This window comes from Felis catus, chromosome C1 (assembly GCF_018350175.1).
Source record: "Felis catus isolate Fca126 chromosome C1, F.catus_Fca126_mat1.0, whole genome shotgun sequence".
Taxonomy (NCBI): Eukaryota; Metazoa; Chordata; class Mammalia; order Carnivora; family Felidae; genus Felis; species Felis catus.
The window spans coordinates 16,592,457-16,611,028 of record NC_058375.1 but is presented as its reverse complement, the minus strand read 5'-3'; the positions used below and the strand labels follow the sequence as shown (position 1 = coordinate 16,611,028).

At 56.0% G+C, this 18,572-nt stretch overlaps 1 protein-coding gene across 7 annotated transcripts in view; it reads right to left on the bottom strand.

The window, feature by feature from the left end:
* Nucleotides 1-11,926: 11,926 nt before the first annotated feature.
* The window catches only part of ZBTB40 (zinc finger and BTB domain containing 40), an 80,974-nt gene continuing 74,328 nt past the window's right edge, over nucleotides 11,927-18,572 (bottom strand). For all 7 annotated transcript variants that reach the window (XM_045035269.1, XM_023258285.2, XM_023258286.2 and 4 more), the window contains 2 exons: nucleotides 17,782-17,999; nucleotides 11,927-15,967 (listed from right to left, as the gene is read on the bottom strand). In XM_045035269.1, the coding sequence (XP_044891204.1) occupies nucleotides 15,773-15,967; nucleotides 17,782-17,999 (413 nt within the window). In that variant the 3' untranslated portion in view covers nucleotides 11,927-15,772. The remainder of the gene's footprint in view (nucleotides 15,968-17,781; nucleotides 18,000-18,572) is intronic.

Here is an 18,572-nt window from a genome sequence, read left to right as displayed (position 1 = left end):
GGCCTGTGAAGACAGCTTTAGGGCCCCTTGGGCCTTCCCTTTTCTGGTTTGGGGTCTCCAGGGCCTCCTCCGGCTGCCCCCCATCCCACCTCCTCAGTGTGGCCTCCACTTGGAGGTGGCCCCAAGGACAGTTAGAGATTGTGGCTCTTGGATGGACAGCCAGGGCCACCCACGGGAAAGCTGAGCACAGAGGGCCTGTTAGGGCCCATGCATCTGCTTTCCTAAACCCACCCCTACCTGTGTCTTCTCACCCCACCCATGCCTTTCAGCCGGTGGGTTTGAACCCACCCGGCTCTTCCACTTACTATCTGTGTGACCTTGGACAAGTGACTTTGTGCTTCAGTCCCTCACCTATAAAATGGGGAGATGGGGTGGAATCTTCGTGTGTGTGTGTGTGTGTGTGTGTGTGTGTGTGTGTGTGTAAGCTCACATATCTAGAAGCCATGACCCATGGCTTCTGTGTGCCTCCCACTTGGTGAATACTGTGTGAAGAGGAAGGGGGAAGGGACTGTGCTATTTCCCATTTTAGAGACAGGGAAGCTGAGACTGGAGGGAGGTGGTGGCCTGCCCAAGGATACTCACTCAGCACATCAGGGGCACAGCTGGGACCAGGACTCAAGTCCTGTTTGGGCACATGGTCTAGAATTCTTTCCACCATGTCAGGTGTCATCCAAAGCAATATCTCGAGTTGAGGGATGAAGCTCTAATGGGGAGATTCCAAGCATCAGCCAGTAGCACAGCATTATTCTGAGGACATGACAGAAAGATCTTCTCAGTCTCCCCTAAACCCATTCCGCACCCCACCTACCCAAAGGAATCACTCTACGTAGGCATCTGCATTCTCTGCCCCTAGACAGGATCTGATGGGCTGGCCTTGCCCAGAACTGTCTTATCCACCTGCTGAAGTCCCGTTTGGCCTAGTCTCTGGAACCTTCCTGATGCTAGGGCCCCACCTCCACTCCCTGCCCCTGGCATGGCCCTTGTCATCGGGTATGATGATTGCCTATTTTCTTCGTCTGCCCCTTACTAGATTGTGGGCTTAAGGGCAGTGTCCTTTTGCTTGGTCACCTCTGTCCCCAGCACCAGAACTGAGCCCTCTATTATTGTGTGGTCAAATGAGTGTGTGCTCTAAGCCCTGACACTCCCTCCCTCCCTTAACCTGGTGTTTCTTACTCTTCTATTCAGTACTGTTCCCCAAGGAGCCTTGTAAGACATTTTCTCCCCTAATCTCCACCCCTATGGAATCAAATACTACAGATAACACTGCATGCCTGTGTATGCACTCTACACGTGTCTGCAGTTTACGTAGAGAGTATGATTTTGTCACCCTCCCACAGTCAACTGCCAGCCCTCTCAAGCATGCACGCTTTAGCTCAAGTCACCTGTGAGTCCTGTGGACGGTAAGCCACCCTGGCTAGGTTGACTGGATTGCTTCAACACTTAATCACTTCCGGGTGAAACATGAAGAGGGCAAAATGAACGTCAGGGCGCATTTGCTGTTCTGATGGGTGTTCCGGGAGCAGGGAGCTCCGCCTGAGCCGTGGGGGCCCAGCTCAGAGGAGGGCAAGGGCAAGCCGGCCTCGCTGGGGTACTGGGAGGTCTGAGTTGGTGAGTCTCTTGAAGGTTGTCTGGTCCAAGCTAATTTTACCGATGGAGAGACAGACGCCAAAGAAGGAATGTGGAGGCCCGGGGGTGAGAGTTTGTAACCAGCTTGTGAGTCTGTTGAGGGGACTCGTTCTTGGGCCATCAATGGGACCAAGATGTGCAGGGCATGGTGGGTGGATGAATGGATGGACAGACTGACGGACAAAGGAAGGTCAGGCTGATGCCCAGTCTCCTCCCCGCACTGAGGAGGTGAGAGTCCCAGCTGCAGCCCAGGCCTCTGGAAAGCTCTGGTGATGTCAGGTGCCAGGTAGGCCTCCAGAAACAAAACAGGAATGCCGGACAGAGTGACCTCTAACTCCCCTGACTGCAGACTCTTGCTTCCCCTGCCTCCTTTCCATCTCTACTCGGGCATTTCACAGACACCTCAGACCGAGCCTGCCTCGAAGTCAACCCGCCGTCTTCCCTCTGGGACCTGCCTTCTTGTGGTTCTCCCCATCGCAGCACACAGAAATCTCATGAGTCACCCTTGGGGGGGGGTGTCTCTCTTTTCCCCTGAGACCCCACGTCCGGTCCATCAGCAGATTCCACTGGCTCTGCTGTCAGCATCTGACCCCTCTCCACCACCACCCTGGTCAGGCTGCCGTATCTCCCCTTGCCTGGCTGACAAGCCGCTCAGAAACTTACTTAGGTCCTAGCCTCATTTTCATTTTCAAGTTTCGAGCAACTCTGCTGTGATGAGATATGGCAACAGCCCCAAAGCAATCTCCCAGCACTCACCCTTCTCCCCATACTTACTCTCTACCCACAACCGCAGCACCGCACCCAAAGCCACCACCACCCAGATCCTTGACATCACCTAGAACGTCCTACATACTCCAGACCCCAATTATTTTTCTAGCTTTATCTCCCACTACTCCCCCACCGCCCTTGCCCACTCTGCTCTAGCCACATCGCCTCCTCCATACTCCTCAGACAGGCCACGTGTACTCCTGCCTCAGGGCCCTTGCACTGGCCCTGCTGGGGGGCGGGGTGTCTCCCCCAGACACACAGCCAATCCCTCAAAACCATCAGATCTTTCCTGAAGACACTTGTTAAGTGAGGTGGCTTTTCCTGGCCTCCCTCTCTAAAACTACATTTGCCTGATGTTGCCAACACTCTCCGTGACGCTTAGCATTATTTAGCATACTATATACTTCAATTATTGTCTGTCTCCCATACTAAAATATGAGCTCCATGAGAGCAGGGGTTTTATTCTCTTTTGCTCACTGCGGTGCCTGTAGCACTTAGAACACTGTCTAGCCCTTAGTAAGTGCTCAATTGATGCCTGTTGGAAGGAAGGAAGGAAGGAAGGAAGGAAGGAAGGAAGGAAGGAAGGAATTCTGGCTTAGGGACGGAGAGCAGTGTGGAGGGGCCATGCCTGTCTCAGGAAGCCTCTGGCATGGCATGATCTTTGTTCTTTGGCCTCTTTACCTGCTCTTTTTACTCGGTCACTCAGTAGAGGCCCAGGGCTCTGTGGAGGGTTAAGACACGAACACAGACCGATACCACACAATCCATTTCTGTGAGAAACACAGACTAATTCATAGACAGGAGGCACAGAGAGGTGTCCGGGGCCTGGGAGGAGGGGGGCTGGAGTGAAGCTAGCAGACTTGGGGCTTCTTTGGGGGGTGCTGAAAATGTCTAGCGGGTAGAGTTTCAGTGCTGAGAATGTTCTGGAAATGGATGGTGGTGACAGTTGCGCAACAACGTGAATGTATTCAATGCCGTAGAATTTTGCCCTGAAAAATGGCTAAAATGGTAAATTCTTTTGCTGTACTTTAGCACACACAAAAAAGGCAATAAAAAAAAATGAACAGAGATTACCACATGCTCAGAATCGTGGGCTGCAGAAGGTATCAGATGAGTCCGGAAGGCACTGTGGCTGGTGTGACCGGGGGCAACTTTGTGGAGTGGGGGATATTTGGGATGGGCCTTGAAGGACGGGGAGAAGGAGGGTGGGAAGATCTGGCAGAGGACGCGGGTGGGGGTGGGGAAGAGGACGGCCAGGAGGTAAGTCTGGCCCTGTGTATGTGTGCTTGGCTGGGGGTACACGTGGCCCCACACGGGGGACCCTGAAGCCCCATCACCTCCCCCTGCCCCCTGGCAGCCTGGACCTGAGCTCCTGGAAAGGCTCATGGGGAGGCTTCTGGCCAGGAAATAGGGGGCAGCCCACGGTACCCAGGGAATCCTAGGTCCTCGGGCCTGCTGAGTGGCAGGGTGAGGACGCCCCCACTAACGCAGGGTTCAGGGCTTCTTCACCCGGCCAGGCTGGCATACCCTGCAAGACTCTGGGCCTTGGGCCCAGACTCCCCCTGTTAGTGCCGGGGCCACGATGTCTGCAAGGTCAGGGCCGAACGCCTCGCGTGGACGCCCTCCTCGCCATTGCCCTGTGGGCACTAGAGTCCACATGACAAAGCAGAGTCTCCTGCAACCGCTGCCCTTTCCAGGCTCAGGCCCAGGGGAGCTAATCACAGCCACCTACCGAGTCCCTTGTCTGCCGGCACCGCACGGGGGTCTTCATGGGTATTACTTTATAATCCCGAGGGACGGACAAGTACTGGTACCCTCCCCATTTCACAGGCAAGGAAAATAGGGCTCAGAGAGGCTACATGGCCTGCCCAAAGCCAGAGCACTCGGGTTGGCATGTGACCGTCTGACTCTCAGTCCCTGAGCTCTGGGCTGGCTTCAGACCAGGGCTCGAGGGATGGCTTGGCCACTGTCCCTGTGTCCCACTCTCCTCCTGGGGCAGCGCCTCCCCCCAGCTCTGGAAAGCTTCCTTCTTCCTAGGCCTAGATGGTTTTGTCACCCGTCCCTGCCAGCTCCTGGGGGGCACGGTCTCCAAGGCCCCAGCCCTCCCGAGGTGAGGGGAGGCAGTGCTGCCCTGGACGGAAGCTGCCGCAGGAGGCTCCCATTGGTGCCACTCTCAGCACCTGCGCCAGCATTTTGGCCCAAAGAGGACAGGTTTCCCCTCCCATTGAGGACAGGAGTTCCTCCCACGTCTGTTCCCCACGAGTGGTTATGAGGTACTTCGCTGCATGCTTGCCCCAGGCCAGGCTCGGTGCTCACAACACTGCAGGAGCAGCACCCGCACAGATGAGGAAACCGAGGCCCAGGGAGAAGTCGCACAGGTGCGGGTTGCAGAGCGATGCCCGGGACCCGGACTGCCCCACTACCAGAGCTGTGCAAGGAACCACAGACTGCTAGACTGGGGCCCTTAGAGGCCGTCTGGTCCAGTCACCGGGGTGGGGCCTGCGGCTCGTGGGTGATGATGCATCCAGTTTCCCTAGGACTTCTGTTCTACATACATGCTGACACGTTGCCACAAATCTTGTTAGTTCCAAGATAAACAAAAGTCACGTGTAAGTTTACGGTATGCTTTAAAAAACTGTTTAATTGAGGGGCACCTGGGTGGCTCAGTCGGTTAAGCGTCCGACTTCAGCTCAGGTCACGATCTCGCGGTTTGTGAGTTTGAGCCCCATAGGGGGTTCTGTGCTGCCAGCTCAGAGCCTGGAACCTGCTTCAGATTCTGTGAATCCCTCTCTGCCCCTCCCCCAACTCACACTCTGTCTCTCTCAAAAACAAACATTAAATAAAAAAAATTTTTTAAATGTTTGAGGCAAGTACCTTCTACTACGGTAGCCGTCACAATGCCACCGACACAGGAAGGTGAGCCTGCCCTCCGAGAGTGTGCCTGGCCCCCACGGCTCACTCTACGTGGACATTGGCTGGCGCCCGGGGCAGCACGCTCAGTGTAACCGTGTCCTCTCAAAGATGGGGCAGGCAGAGGGTTTCCTGGCTGCCCCTGGGGCAACTTCTCATTTGTTTAGCTCTGGTCTGGACTTTGTGTTCACACCAGGGTGACCCTTCCGGCAAAAGCTGGCTGACCTCAAATTCCTCCACCCTGTTGAGCTCCAATGTACCCACCTGCAAAATGGGCTAAAAGTAATGTCACTAGAGAATCAGCATCCCCGACGGGGCAGGGAGAGCCCCTGGTATCGACGCTGACTCGAATGACGGCGGAGGAGGGGACAGAACGGGGATGGTGCGAGCCTTAGGCGCATACGGCGAGGGACACCCTTAGTGAACAAAAGGAGGCACTCCTGACCTCGCTGACACCGTCCACCGCTCAAGTGCCTGTCCCTCCTGGCACTGGGCACCAGTGGAAATGTCACAGGCTTTGGGGACAGACTTGGGCTTGAATTTGGGTTTAGCCGCTTCCTGAATGTCTCTCACTGAGCATGACAGCCACTAGCCACATACAACTATTTAAAATGTAGGGGCGCCGGCGTGGCTCAGCCAGTTAAGCGTCAGACTCCTGATTCCAGCTCAGATCGTGATCTCACCGTTCGTTGTGAGATCGAGCCCCCCATGGAGCCTGCTTGGGATTCTCTCTCTGCCCCTCCCCTGCTCACAGGCACGTGCTCTCTCTCTCTCTCTCTCTCTCTCTCTCTCAAAATAAATAAATATGTTTAAGAAATAAATTAAAATAGAAAATTCAGTTTCTCGGTCACACTAGCCACATCTCAGGGGGTCAAAGCCACATCTGACCAATGACTCCCACACCAGGCAGTGCAGCGCAGACCGTTTCCCTCATCACAGGGAATCCTACCGGGTAGGGCTCATCTGGTGACCCGAACGGGATGCGATGTCTGCGCTGGGGACGACGCGCATACGGCCCGGCCCGAGGCAGAGGGCAACGAATGGAAGTACTCAGCCCGCCCCGGCCGCGAGTGCTGAGCAGTGCCTTTCCCTGCAAAGTGCACGTAATACTGGGTCGGGCTGCTCGGATCGCCGTCCTGCTGCGGACTTACTGGGTGACCAGGTGAGGTCGCCTCCCGGAGCCTCAATTTCCTCATTTGCAAAATAACAATTCATGCTCTTTTAGCCCCAGAGCACTGCTGCCAGAGCCGAGCAAGCAAATGATTCCAAATGCTCTGAAGGATGGGGGCCACGGTGACAAAAGGGACAGCAGCCCAGTGGAGCGGGAAGAGCCCACGTCTGGTGCCAGACACCTGGACGCAACTCCACCTCTGACCAGCCGAGGACGCCGGAGCCCAGAGAGGCCGCGCCTGAGCTCCTTCGCTGCAAAAGCAGTAACGACGAGACTTAACCTTCCGTGTTGCCGTGAGGCCGGATAACGACCCGAGGACACCAGAGCGCCACGAAGAGTAGGGCCTTACGGGCCTGCTGTTACCCGTGCAGGGAGGCCAAACACTAGGGAGGCCACGCCGGGCCAGGCGTTTGCCACCTGGTCTCCTCGCTGCGCTCCGCCGGCCCGAGTCCCGCTCCACCGGCCGGGAGCCCTCCCGCTGCTCCAAGCCGGCACACCCGCGGGGGACAGAACTGGAGGCACCCAACGGACCAAGACACCCTGTTCTGCTGATGCCAGAACAAGAGGCCACAGGGCCAGGACCTCGGGGTGTGTTCCGAGCTGAGAAGCCGGCCTGCGGTTGGTGGCACGCCCCTGGGCCGCAGGCTGTAGCTCCAGGCGGCTCGGCGGTGAAGCGGGAAGCAGCGGCAGGAGCGTGGCTCCCGGGCATCCAGACCCCAGCTCTGCTTCTGGTTTTGCGGCTCACCTAGCCACTCAGGTGTTTCCTGAGCCCCGGCCACGCACGACTCCAGGGGAATGGGGCACAGAGGGGCGGCTGAGGAGGCCCTGCCTTCCGGACACTCTGTCCAGCTTGCCCTCTTTTCCCTCTTCCTCCCCCCCCCAGAAGCCCACTTTGCCTGAGCTTCAGAAGTACCAGTGGGGTCTCTGCATCGGGGCAGGGACCACTCCAGAGCTCTGGGGCCCCTGTTAGCATGAGTTGAATTTTTTTTTAAAGTTTATTTATCTTTGAGAAAGAGAGAGAGAGAGAAGCAGGCAGAGAGAGAGGGAGAGAAAGAATCTCAAGTAGGCTCTGCACTGCCAGCGCAGAGCCTGATGTGGGGCTCAAACTCATGAACCATGAGATCACAACCTGAGCTGTAATCAAGAGTCGGATGGATGTTTAACCGACTAAGCCACCTGGGCGCCCCACGAGTGGTATTTTTTTATTGAGCACTTTCGTTATATGTGTTACCTTTAATCTCCATAATTACCCTAAGAGTTTTTATTACCTCCATTTACAGACAAAAAAAAAAAAAAAAGAAAGAAGAATCAAGCTAAAGAGAAGCTAATACCCAGGGTCACACATCTAACAAGGGACATAGCAGAGTATTGAATTTAGATCTGAATAGCTCGGAAGGGTGGCTCTGAACCACATTTCATATAGTGTTCTAATGAGATACTTTCCAATAACTTTGGCTGCTGTTCTGGAAAACATTTATCTTTTAGGAGCCCAGGATTAGGGGAGAGGTGGGGAAGTCAGAGAGGCCAACATGCTTCCCGGAGCTGTGTGGGTCCAGGAACCACCCTCGCATACCTGTGCCAGGCTGTGTAGGCCTCTGCTGCTCCTGCGGGGCTCAGGCTAGTCAGGTGACTGTCCTTCCACGCTCCAGGGATTGGAGTGAGCCTGGACTGAGGTGGCAAGTATTGACTGAGGGCTGGTGAAGCCGGGGTGGGCCCTTGGCCACAGACCAGCTAGTCCCAAAGCCAAGGCAAAGGGCATGACACCACATTTTTAGCGGATAAAAGCGGAGGTTTAGGCCTGACTGGCCATCTCGGGAGGGATGGGGGGAAGGGAAGGGAAAGGAGACAGCAGGCAGGGAGCCTTGCTAGGCCCTCTGACAACAGTCCGGGTAGAGCAGGCCGGGCTGTCAGGGACTGGTAGTATAGCTGACTGGATGTTTTCTGGCCGACTAGGTATTAAGCAAGAAATGCTTGGCAATTTTTTTTTTTTAAAGGTTTTATTTTGAAGTAATCTCTACACCCAACGTGGGGCTCGAACTCACAACGCTGAGGGTCAAGAGTCACACGCTCTGCCGACGGAGCCAGCCAGGCGTCCCAGGCGAGAAGTGCTTGGATACAGCGTCCACGTAAGAAAAAGCTCTGGAACCCCTGCTCACCAGCTCTGTCGCCCATTAAGTGACTTCTCTGCTGTTGGTTTCCTCACCTGTAACACGGGATAACAGCAGCGACGTCACAGCGCCGGGGAAGTAAAATTACACAAAGCTCTGTGTCCCAAGCGATTATTATGAGAATATTTCAAAAAAATATTAACCACGCCTATGTAAAAGAAAACAGAGAGAGAGAGAGAGAGGGAGAGAGACAGAGAGGGAGAGAGAGAGAGAGAGAGAGAGAGAGAGACAAACACAGCATTTATAGGTACTTCAGGTCTCGGTCTGGACCGGCATGGATGCTTTTGGTTCTCGCTTCTCATAAATAATCTTTGTTTGGGCAACATGACTATCGGTCCCCAGCACGACCCGACCTCTACAGCATCTGGCGTGGGACGGACGCCACAACAGGACCTCAGAGAGCCCAGAACTCCAGGGAGAACAGACCTTTTGCCATCAGGCACCAGAGGTGCCTGGTTAACTGTGTGCACGTGTGCGTCTCTGTGTGTGAACAGAAACGATGATGTACGGTTCTTGCCCTTGAAGGGGTCACGTTTTAGTGAGGGAGGATCTTAAGTCACCCTGTGACAACCTGATAACCCCATACTCCCAAACCCACCCTCGCTCCTGCCTGACATGTCTCAGCCCATGGCGTGCGCGTGCACAGCCGCCCTGTTCCCCGTCTTACCTCCGCTCCCTGGGCTCGCAGGCAGCTCCAGCCCCGGCCTCTCTGCAAGCGCTGGCTTTGGTCTGGACCCTGTGTCGAGCACAGAGGTTCCGACCTTAAAAGGAATGAAAAGCTGTTCGGTCGTGCGCCAGCCCCGTGGGCCCTCTTCCCACCCCCTGCCCATTTTTATCAGACCCTCCTGACGGCAGGTCTATGAAATCTTCCCTGGAGGGGGCTATGGGTCCCTGGACTGACCTTGTCCTGATGTGTTTGATCAGCTGTTTCTGGCCTACGCTGGGGGAACCAGTGCGAGAAGAGTGGCAGGAGTGGTGTTTGATCAGAGCAGCTGGGGAGCTCTGGGCCTGGCTAGCTGCTCTGAGCCTTCTGCTAATCTCTCCTCGGAGGACAAAGGAAGGAGGATGTTCTGATAGACCAGCCCTCAGGTGGCCCGGGGAACAGCCTCGCTGGCAGGGGGGAGATGTGGGAGGGGGTTTCTCCCCGAGGGGCACGAGGGCAAGCCAGACAAGCAGCATCTACCAAGCACTTGAGTGCACCGTCTGGTGCGCTAAGTGTGCAAACAGACGCAGGTGTCTTAGTGGGCACGCGCTGACTGACAGGGCAGAAGATGGCACCGGGGCACAAGAATAAAGCCTAAAGAATGTTCACAAGAAGAAATAAACCTCCTTGTGGGTTTTTAAAGGTTTTATTTTTAAGTAATCTCTACACCCAACATGGGGCTCGAACTCACAACCCTGAGGTCGAGAGTTGCGTGTTGTACCCACCAAGCCAGCCAGGCACCCCCGAACCTGGCTTCTATGCCCATGTCCTAGACCCTCTGTTCTAGGTGAAGCCTTGGGTACTGGAGTATTTCTCAGTGAAGGGTGAAGCCCTTTGGTCTAGGACAAGTTCACACAGAGGCAGTCAGAAGCTACATTTCTCTTTACACCCAAACACATCCCTGAGCATAAGCGTGGAGGGTAAGAGAAACAAGGAACAGGAACACTCCAGAGGCAGGGTGGGAAGACCAGACATCATTACATACTCCGTGTTCCAACTCCCTGGTTCTCACTGGGTGCTGCCCCCACCTGTGCTCAGACAAGATTCCTCGGCTGTGCTGCTGAGGGGCTCCGACAGTCCCTGCTCCACTTGGGATGTCCTGTCCCCCTCTAATCCCCATTCACTTGGGTCTGGGACAGAGGCCCCGGGATTACACGGTACGGCCCAGAGAGGGGAGTCTTACCTTGGTCTTGGGCACCCCGGCACTCTATTCCAGGCCCTCTACCTTAAGGATGTGTTGGACGTACTCCTTCTTGCCCTTCTCTGCCCTCTCCCCTCAGGCTCTTTAAACGTGTTGCAAACATCATTTCCAAAGCATCTATATGCTGGTAGAAGTTTAGGAAGGCCTTGCCCAAGGTCATTCGTCTAGTTAGTCCATGCCCTTCCCACTGTGCTGCTTAGCTTCCTACAGCAGCCCCCAGGCCCAGGGCGGAGATAACTGGACTGTCAAGGGATCACTCGGCCCATTTCCCACCTCTGCACACATTCACCTTCGTGGCTGGAGCCCAGGGGTATGTTACCATTATCCAGAGCCACCCAGCACCCTGTAAGGATTATGGCTTACAACAGAGGGCTCCAGCCTCTCTCCAAAGACCGCTTAGGCAGGGGCACTCCTTCATAAAGGCCCTGTGGGCTCTGGACAGGGATCCACTCGAGCCACTCCAGGACTGTCCCAGGAGACGTGAACACAGAGCCACCCTGCCCGCCCGCCTTTCCCCAGCCTCAGGGCTGACCTGACCTTAGAGGACCCTCTGGATACAACGCGCCTCCCTTTGCCTTTCACGCTGATTCTTCCCGCAGAAATGAGGTACATCCTGCCCGTGTGCGGCCTCTCGGTTTCCTCGTTGGCTGCCAGCAACGTGACATTTTCAGCTATTTACCACAAAAGGTTTCTGCTTATTTTATACTCATCCGCTCAGCACTTTGTGCTTTGGGGCAGTTGAGATTCAAGAGATAAATGAAAAGTGGTGGGTGTTAGAAGGTTCCCCGAGGGTTCAGAGAGAGAGAGGGAGAGAGAGAGAGAGGGTGGGAGGGAGGCAGGGGGAGGGAGGGAGAAGAGAAACATGAAGGTGCAGGAATGGACACCCGCCTCAGTGGCAGCCATCGCAGGGACCGGCTGACCTCCACGTGAAAGACTTCGCGAACAATTACCATCTCAACGCTAAGCTCATTAAAGGCAGACCTGGAACCTCCCTACAGTTCGGTGCGGCAGTATCCCCCATTATAGATGGGAGTGGGGAGGGGGGAGGCTGAGAGGGTGTCTCCCCCAAGGTCACACAGTCAGAAAGTGGCACAGCTCGGACATACCCAGGTGGCGCACCTACACCCATCTCTGAAACACCGCAGCACACTTGCTCCCTGGGAAGAGGGCTTCGGAAAGAGCCTCCACCCGCCCCCGCCCCCCCCCCCCCCCCCCCCCCCCCCACTGCAGGCCAGGCCATGCTCACGTGGCCTGAAGGCACAAGAGCCCCGAGGACACCAGGCCTATCAAGCCGGTGCCCATCTGACAGCTGGCCAGAACCAAAGAGGAAACAGGTCTGTAACATCACAGTCCATTTGAAACTCAGGCAGCACAAGATGTTCAAAGTACGTATTTTATTTATACAGAATAGTGCAAGTTAAATGAAAATAATGGTTTGTAATCTAATTTACACAGCACCAGGTGCTGGCTAGTTGTCCTGACCGTGGTGGGAGGCGTGGCTGGCCTTGGGAAGAGAAACGACGAACAGTTCCACGGTTGGGACGCAATGTGAATTAGCCCAGGAAATAATTTTTCTCAACGTGATCCCCAGAACACAGGCGGCTTCCCTCGTCCTTAGAGGCACAGCTGTATGCGCAGGAAGTTTCTGAGTTCTGGCTGTGCTTTGAGCCTTTGGCCCAAGTCCTACCAGCCCCAAGGTTTTCCATGACAACAAAACAATCATCATCAACTTGCTTCCGATACCCTCTTCGACCCACAAATCTTACTGTTAATCCCATTTCTTCCCTACAACTCAAGGGACCCTGGGATACACTGGACCAAGCGGAGCAGGGCTGAGGCTGCTGCTCTTTCTTTGGGAGGAATAATTAAAACATCCCAGCAATTTCTGTCACTGTCCAGCTTTCCAGTCCCGATTTAATAAATGCTGCTTGTCCCCTACAACCGTTCTATGCGAGGTTACCAGTTTCTTCCATCCCTTAGGCAATTCATAGATCTCAGGCACATTGAGATTTAAAGGCACAGCCCTCCCATCTCATTAATATGTCATCAGCCTGTGGAGACCGCGACATCACCTGCAGTGAGAAACTCTCAGGGCCCATCTCATCTTTCTCGATTCTGAGAGTACACCTGGTTTATTGAAAACCGTGAACAGAGTAGGCCACTTCCCCCACCCCCCACCCCCCGAACCCATTCGCCCTGTCGGACTGGACCTCATTTTGTCCCTCAGCACCTGACCATCAGAGCTCTTCCCTGGGGCATGTGGCCAATGGCCGTGGTTGGTGGGAGAGGAGGGTCAGTGTTTCCGCACAGAAGCCCTGGACGGATCACCAGGATTCATCACGGAACCCAGGATTCACAGCATAGACCCCGGCACTCGCCGGGCTCAAAGGCTTCTAAACATAAAGCTTCTGAGACAGAAGAGACAGGCTCTTTGCCTCAGCCCCTCTGCTGCCCTGCCGGCCCCAGGTGCTGCTCAGGTACTTGGGACAGTCCCATCTTCCTCGGGCAAGCCTTGCTCTTGAATCTCCTATTTGTCGTCTCACTTACCTGGGATGGCAAATCCCGTTCCATAAATGATCCCCATTATTCCCACAGAAGCAGACTCCAGCTTGGAATCTGCCTGCCTTTCCACTCCTCACCGGCTGCTCCACGAGCTCTGGAAGCAGAGAAAGTCTGCGGTCCTACTGAACGTAGCCGGGAAGCCCACAGGCTCCTCCACTCCACCGCAAATGCGCCAGGGTTCAGCCTGGAGGCCAGCAGGGCGCACCCCTGGCAGACACCTCTGCCATAAGAAAGCAAGTGACGGGGACCAAGGAGAGCACAATGACCATGTCCTCTGTGGCAGACATTCAGAAGGTCTCTTGGGCAGCAGTGGGAGGAAAGAACAAAAACAGCAGAGCTAGAAAAAGTCTTCCTACAATTAAAATCCACGCTTAGGCATCTCTGGGGAGGGACACTGTAAAATCACCACCACGCAGTGCCCTGCAGAGGTCCACTCGGAGCAATGACTAAACTCAGGATGCACCTTTCCTCACTGTCAGAAGCGGCACAGGGTCCGTGCCTCCTGCCGAACGGGCCACGGGGCAGGCGCGCACCTAGCACAGGTCCGACCCCTCTGTTTGCTCCCAGCCAGTGAGCTGCGGGTCTGGCGATTCTGGAGGAAATGTGTGGCCGTGCCACAATGTGGGGCTCCACCGGAGACCTGAGAAAGGATTTCTCGGTACTTGAAAAGATCTGGAACTTGGTTTCAAAACTTCAGCTTTCCTTCATCAGGAGACTTTTTTAAAAAGAAAAATCACTTTTCCCTACAGGCCCTTAGCAATTAAGTTTCTATTTGTTTTTCTACTAGAAGGGATTCTGACGGCGCTGCAATCCCCAGCCACCGCCGAGGCTCGTGAGGAGCGGCACTCTTATCCGCCGAGCTGGCCCCCGTGGCCCTGTAGGCACGGGCCACTCCATTCTCTCCCGGAGGGTTTCGTCTGGTCCCAAGGGGCGATTCGGTGCCACTCTGCCAGTTGCAGATCGAGAGCTCTCCCGGTCTGACAGCTCACAGGACCGCAAAACCTTCAGAAGAGACCACCGTGGCAGGAGCAGTGAGGGCTTCACGTGGAGGCCACGTCTTAAGGGTTTGAGCACCATCTTCTGGTCAGGTTTTGGCTTTTGAGGACTTGCCTTTGAAAACTTCATTTACTCCACAATGGGAAGATCCCTGAGCCGACAAGCTCAAGTGACTTGCATATCAAAACGAGGACACGAGTGGAGGCAGGAGCAGTTAGCTGCCTGGTGTGCACAGGCCTGCGCTGGAGCTCACCGCCCGCGCTTGGCCAGATGGCCGCAGCGAACGCCCTGGTCAGCGGCAAGGCTCCGCCTTCCACCCTTCCAGCGGGGCGCGGAGGCGGTGAAGTCCTCACCGGGTCCCAAATTGACCCCCTGCCCCTGCTTGTACGGGGTGACGCGAAATGTGCTCGGCGAGGAGGCGTGGGCTTGCGGGGGGCCGACGCAACTGGGCACTAGCTCCGCGGGGGTCAAGCCCCTCACCGTGGCAGGGAGCCCTGCCTGCTGTGTAAACACTGCACTAGCAGACTGCGACCTCCTGGCATCGAGGAAAGGAAGACAAATGCTAGTCGTTCCCTCCAAACGGCGGGAACCTACATCCATCTAATTGCACTTCATAATGGATTCCACAAACCATTAATTATCAGATTATATTTTAGGAACCGCACATAAAAAACTTGGTGAAATTCAGACTCCAAAGGCTCACGACCCTGTGGTAACAGCGGCAGCCTGGAGAGTCGGACGACAGGCCCCTCGCAAGGCAGGGGGAGCGTGGCCGGAGGAAGAGCCAGGGGCAACCACGGGCACCACTGCACCCGGCCCGGCACTGGTTCATTGGCCGTAACACCAGCTCCAGAGTGAGGGAGCCAGGCTTGCGGGCCACGTAGGCATTTCCCGCTCTGACTGGAAATAGGGGTGAGGGGAATGCGGGAAGGCTGCGGGAACCAGCCTTCAGGTACAGAACACCACGGAAAACATCGTGGAAAGGCAGGGATTGTCTTTGCGGCGGGACGGCCCCACACTGACTGCTTCCCGCAGAAACACGGCAAGGCCTCGTTTGGGGAAGGGCTGACGGTCCTGACGAGGTGGGACTCGGCATGGAAGCGAGGCCTTCCCGCGTTAACACGCCGCTCCCCACCCACCGGGAGTGGGCTGGGCCTCCGGTGCAGATGGGAGGATGACAGGGTGAGGAAGAGGCCAGTGTGCACCAGCCTGGGGGTCTCTGGATGGTCCGTTGTGCTTTGCTCTCATTTTTAGACGGCCAGAAGGCACCGGAAGCCCCGATCTGTGGGCCGCTGTCCCCCACATCCCTGCCATTCTGCACAGGGAAGGCTGCCCCCGATACGTGACCACCGTCCCACAGGCACCTGCCATTCTGCAGGGAAGGCTGCCGGCACACAGCCCCTCTCTGGTGCCCTGGCCACCAGCTCCCGTCCCACTGCTCATCACAGAGGCCACTGCAGTAGGCCCGTCCCCTCTGAAGGGCAGCGGTGTCGGTGCCGATGACTCCAACACTGTTGGTTCTATGAGACCGAAGTGAGAGTGTTCCGGTTGGTGGAGGCTAAGATGCCCACTACTCGGGCCAGCCGGGGGGGCGGAGGGCAAAGGGCAAAGCTGCGGAGCGTTCTCTCTGCGGCAAACGCAGGGCCCTCCCCTGGATGGGCAGCCGCTCACTTGGCCTCGCCACAGATGAGGGTCACGGTACCATCTAGCAAATCCTCCACGGTCACCGCCACAAGCTCAGAGCTGGTCTGAGATGTCTGTGAATCCGGCAAGGTCACAAACACCTGTGACCCAGCAAGCTGGGTCTCCTCCAAGGTGATCACCTGCTCCGTCGGGGCCGCCGGCTCTGGGGTTTGGATCACCTGAAAGGGAAAGACCGCGAGACCGCTCTGGGCAGTGTCCACAGTGGGCTCCCCAGAATTTACGTGGTTTTCGTCTCATGCTGTAATGATGATATTTATGTTTTCACCTGAGGAGAGCAATTACATGTGCCTAATGGGAAGAGGCAAGTCTAACACAGCAGTGATGCAAAAGAGAAGGCAGGCAAACAATTTAAATAACTCCGTGTGCTAAATTGCTATAATTTAGCTCAGTACGCCATCTCAGGGTGCCCGGGCTCTATGATTACCCACCGGTGAACACGGGCTCAGTTTCTTACACTGGGTTTTCCTGTCTCGAGGATCACGCTGCAGAGGGGAGCGCCACTGAAAGGAATGCTACTGAAGGTGGCCGGTCTCAGGCTTGACCACAGAAACGGAAAGACTTATCGGAAGCCTTGGCTTGCCAAAGGCGGTGTCTCTGGCCCTCAGTCAGGCAAAGAGCCTTCCTTGGAGGCTGTGTGGCTACAGAACTTGGGAGCAGGGACGAGTGGAGGCAATGTGACTTCCGTCAGCTCCCTCGTGTGGCTCCCCAGGCTGGCAGCCCCCCCTCCAAGGCCACACGGACTTCTTCCAAATCCGGGTCACCTGTTCCAGACGGCCTTCCCATCCCAGGGAGAGCCAGTCTGTGGCGAAACACCCATTTCCCGCCCGGACCTCCACGCTGATGCTCGTGGCCTGTGGAGCTCGGGACAGCTTGGTGCCCCCTGATACTCTGAAACCAGAGAGCCCGTAGTGGGCACAGCCGCCCTGGCCCTTGAGAATCAGCCCGGAGTGAGGAGCAGAGCGCTAGACCTGAGGGGGGGGGGTGGGGGGGAGGAGGCCAAGCTCAGTCACCTGTCTGTGCTGTGGGGGTGAGGGGACTAATTCTGAGGTCTAATAAAAAATTACCCGGGATAGCAGTTTTCAAACTGTTTCTCCTTATTCTTTAGCATCAGAAACCTTTTTCTTCCCCCTCTTCATAAGACATCATAACTTACCAAGAATCCTAACATATAAAAAAGATCAAAGCAGAGCCATCCTGGGTGACACAGCAGCAGGGACTTCCCTGGAGCCTGCCCACCTGCCTTGCTCTCTGCTCGCACAGAGGCCCGTAAGAACACGGCTCACAAAGGACTCATCTGTGGGGCCGGACAGCAGGACGTTCAAGCAGTTAACGCTTCCGTTCCAGTCCACCCACAGACGATCGACAGAACTGGGTTTCTTTTCCTCCTCTACCCACCCTCGCTGGAGAAGACAGGAAGAGCAGGAAGAGGACCAGGGACACAGACAGGGGCTGGAGCAAGCTTAGTTTTGAAACATCAGAAGAGGCGAGCTTCCCCCCCGGGAAAGGTGAATGGCCTGGACACACCCAATGTGTTTCGAAGGTGTCTCTGGCCCTGAAGGTGGTTGGTCTCAGGCTTCAATGGCAGGGGTCCCGACAGAGAGCTCACCCCCTCTTCTCTGAGGCCTCCCGCAGCTCCTGCCGTACCCCAGGGTGTTTTGCAGAAGATGGGGAGTGTGTGAATGAGGAGAAACCAAGCTTGTTGTGCTTTTGGAAATTCTCGTCCCAGGATCCCTCTACCCAGGGGCCATCTGCGTGTGTTCGCCAGGAGACTAGAATTTTCTGTTCTGTTTGCTTAAGAGGTTCAGAGAGACTCTTCTACAAGGCCCTCTTGGTCGTGAATATAATTACTCATGGGACCCTCTGGGAGCCCGAGAGAAAGGCCGGGTGGCATGACAGAGCTGCCTCTAGAGAAGCCTTAGGAACCCCGTGTTAGCACCCTCGTATCCGAAGGCCCCAGCATCACCTGCCCCACCTGTGAGGCTGCTGCTTGAGTCTCGGAGCCCGTCACCTTTGGGTGTTCAGATTCCAAGTGGCCATCAAGCTGGGCCTGCGAGGTGAAGAGCTCCCCGCAGAGCTCACAGGGGAAGGTGCTCTCCGACTGCTTGAAGTGCTCCGTGGTGACGTGGTGTTGCAGTGCTCCCGGGAAGCGGAAAGTAGCCGCACAGTACAAGCACCTGAACGGCTGCGACCCTGGAAGAGGGGGACACAAGGGACGGGCTGGGGGTGGAACGACTGAGAGAAGGAAGAGCAGGGACAGGGGAGAGGCCGCGCGGCCGGGATCAAGGTGCAGACGCAGATGTAGGTTCCGAGGGGCCTGAAGCTTGTAGCTTTGGGGGATCCTCTTTAGGAAAAGCAACGCAGCGTGAAAGATACAGGAATGGGCCCCACGCAGGTGAGAGGCTCTGCAGCACAGCACCAGCACCAGATTCAGGCTCCAAGTGCCTCTGCTGAAGCCCATTCTTCACTTAACTGCAGGTAAGGGTGCTGCTGATACTACACTTCATCAGGTCCCAGAGGCACATTTTAACATCCCTGACGCGGAGCCAACGGCATCTCACGACTGCTGCGGGCCAGGCGGCGGGCAACGTACAATTACCAACGGCTGCACGGGGACGGACGTCTGAGGTGGCGGCACCAAGCCCTGCGGAGTGTGCGTCCAGGGCTTCGAAGGAAACCCCCGAGACGGGAGCAGCGCACGTTGCTAGCTCACAGGAACCAAATGGCTGAGGAGGGACGCGGTAAGCGGTGGACGCTCAGCTACCT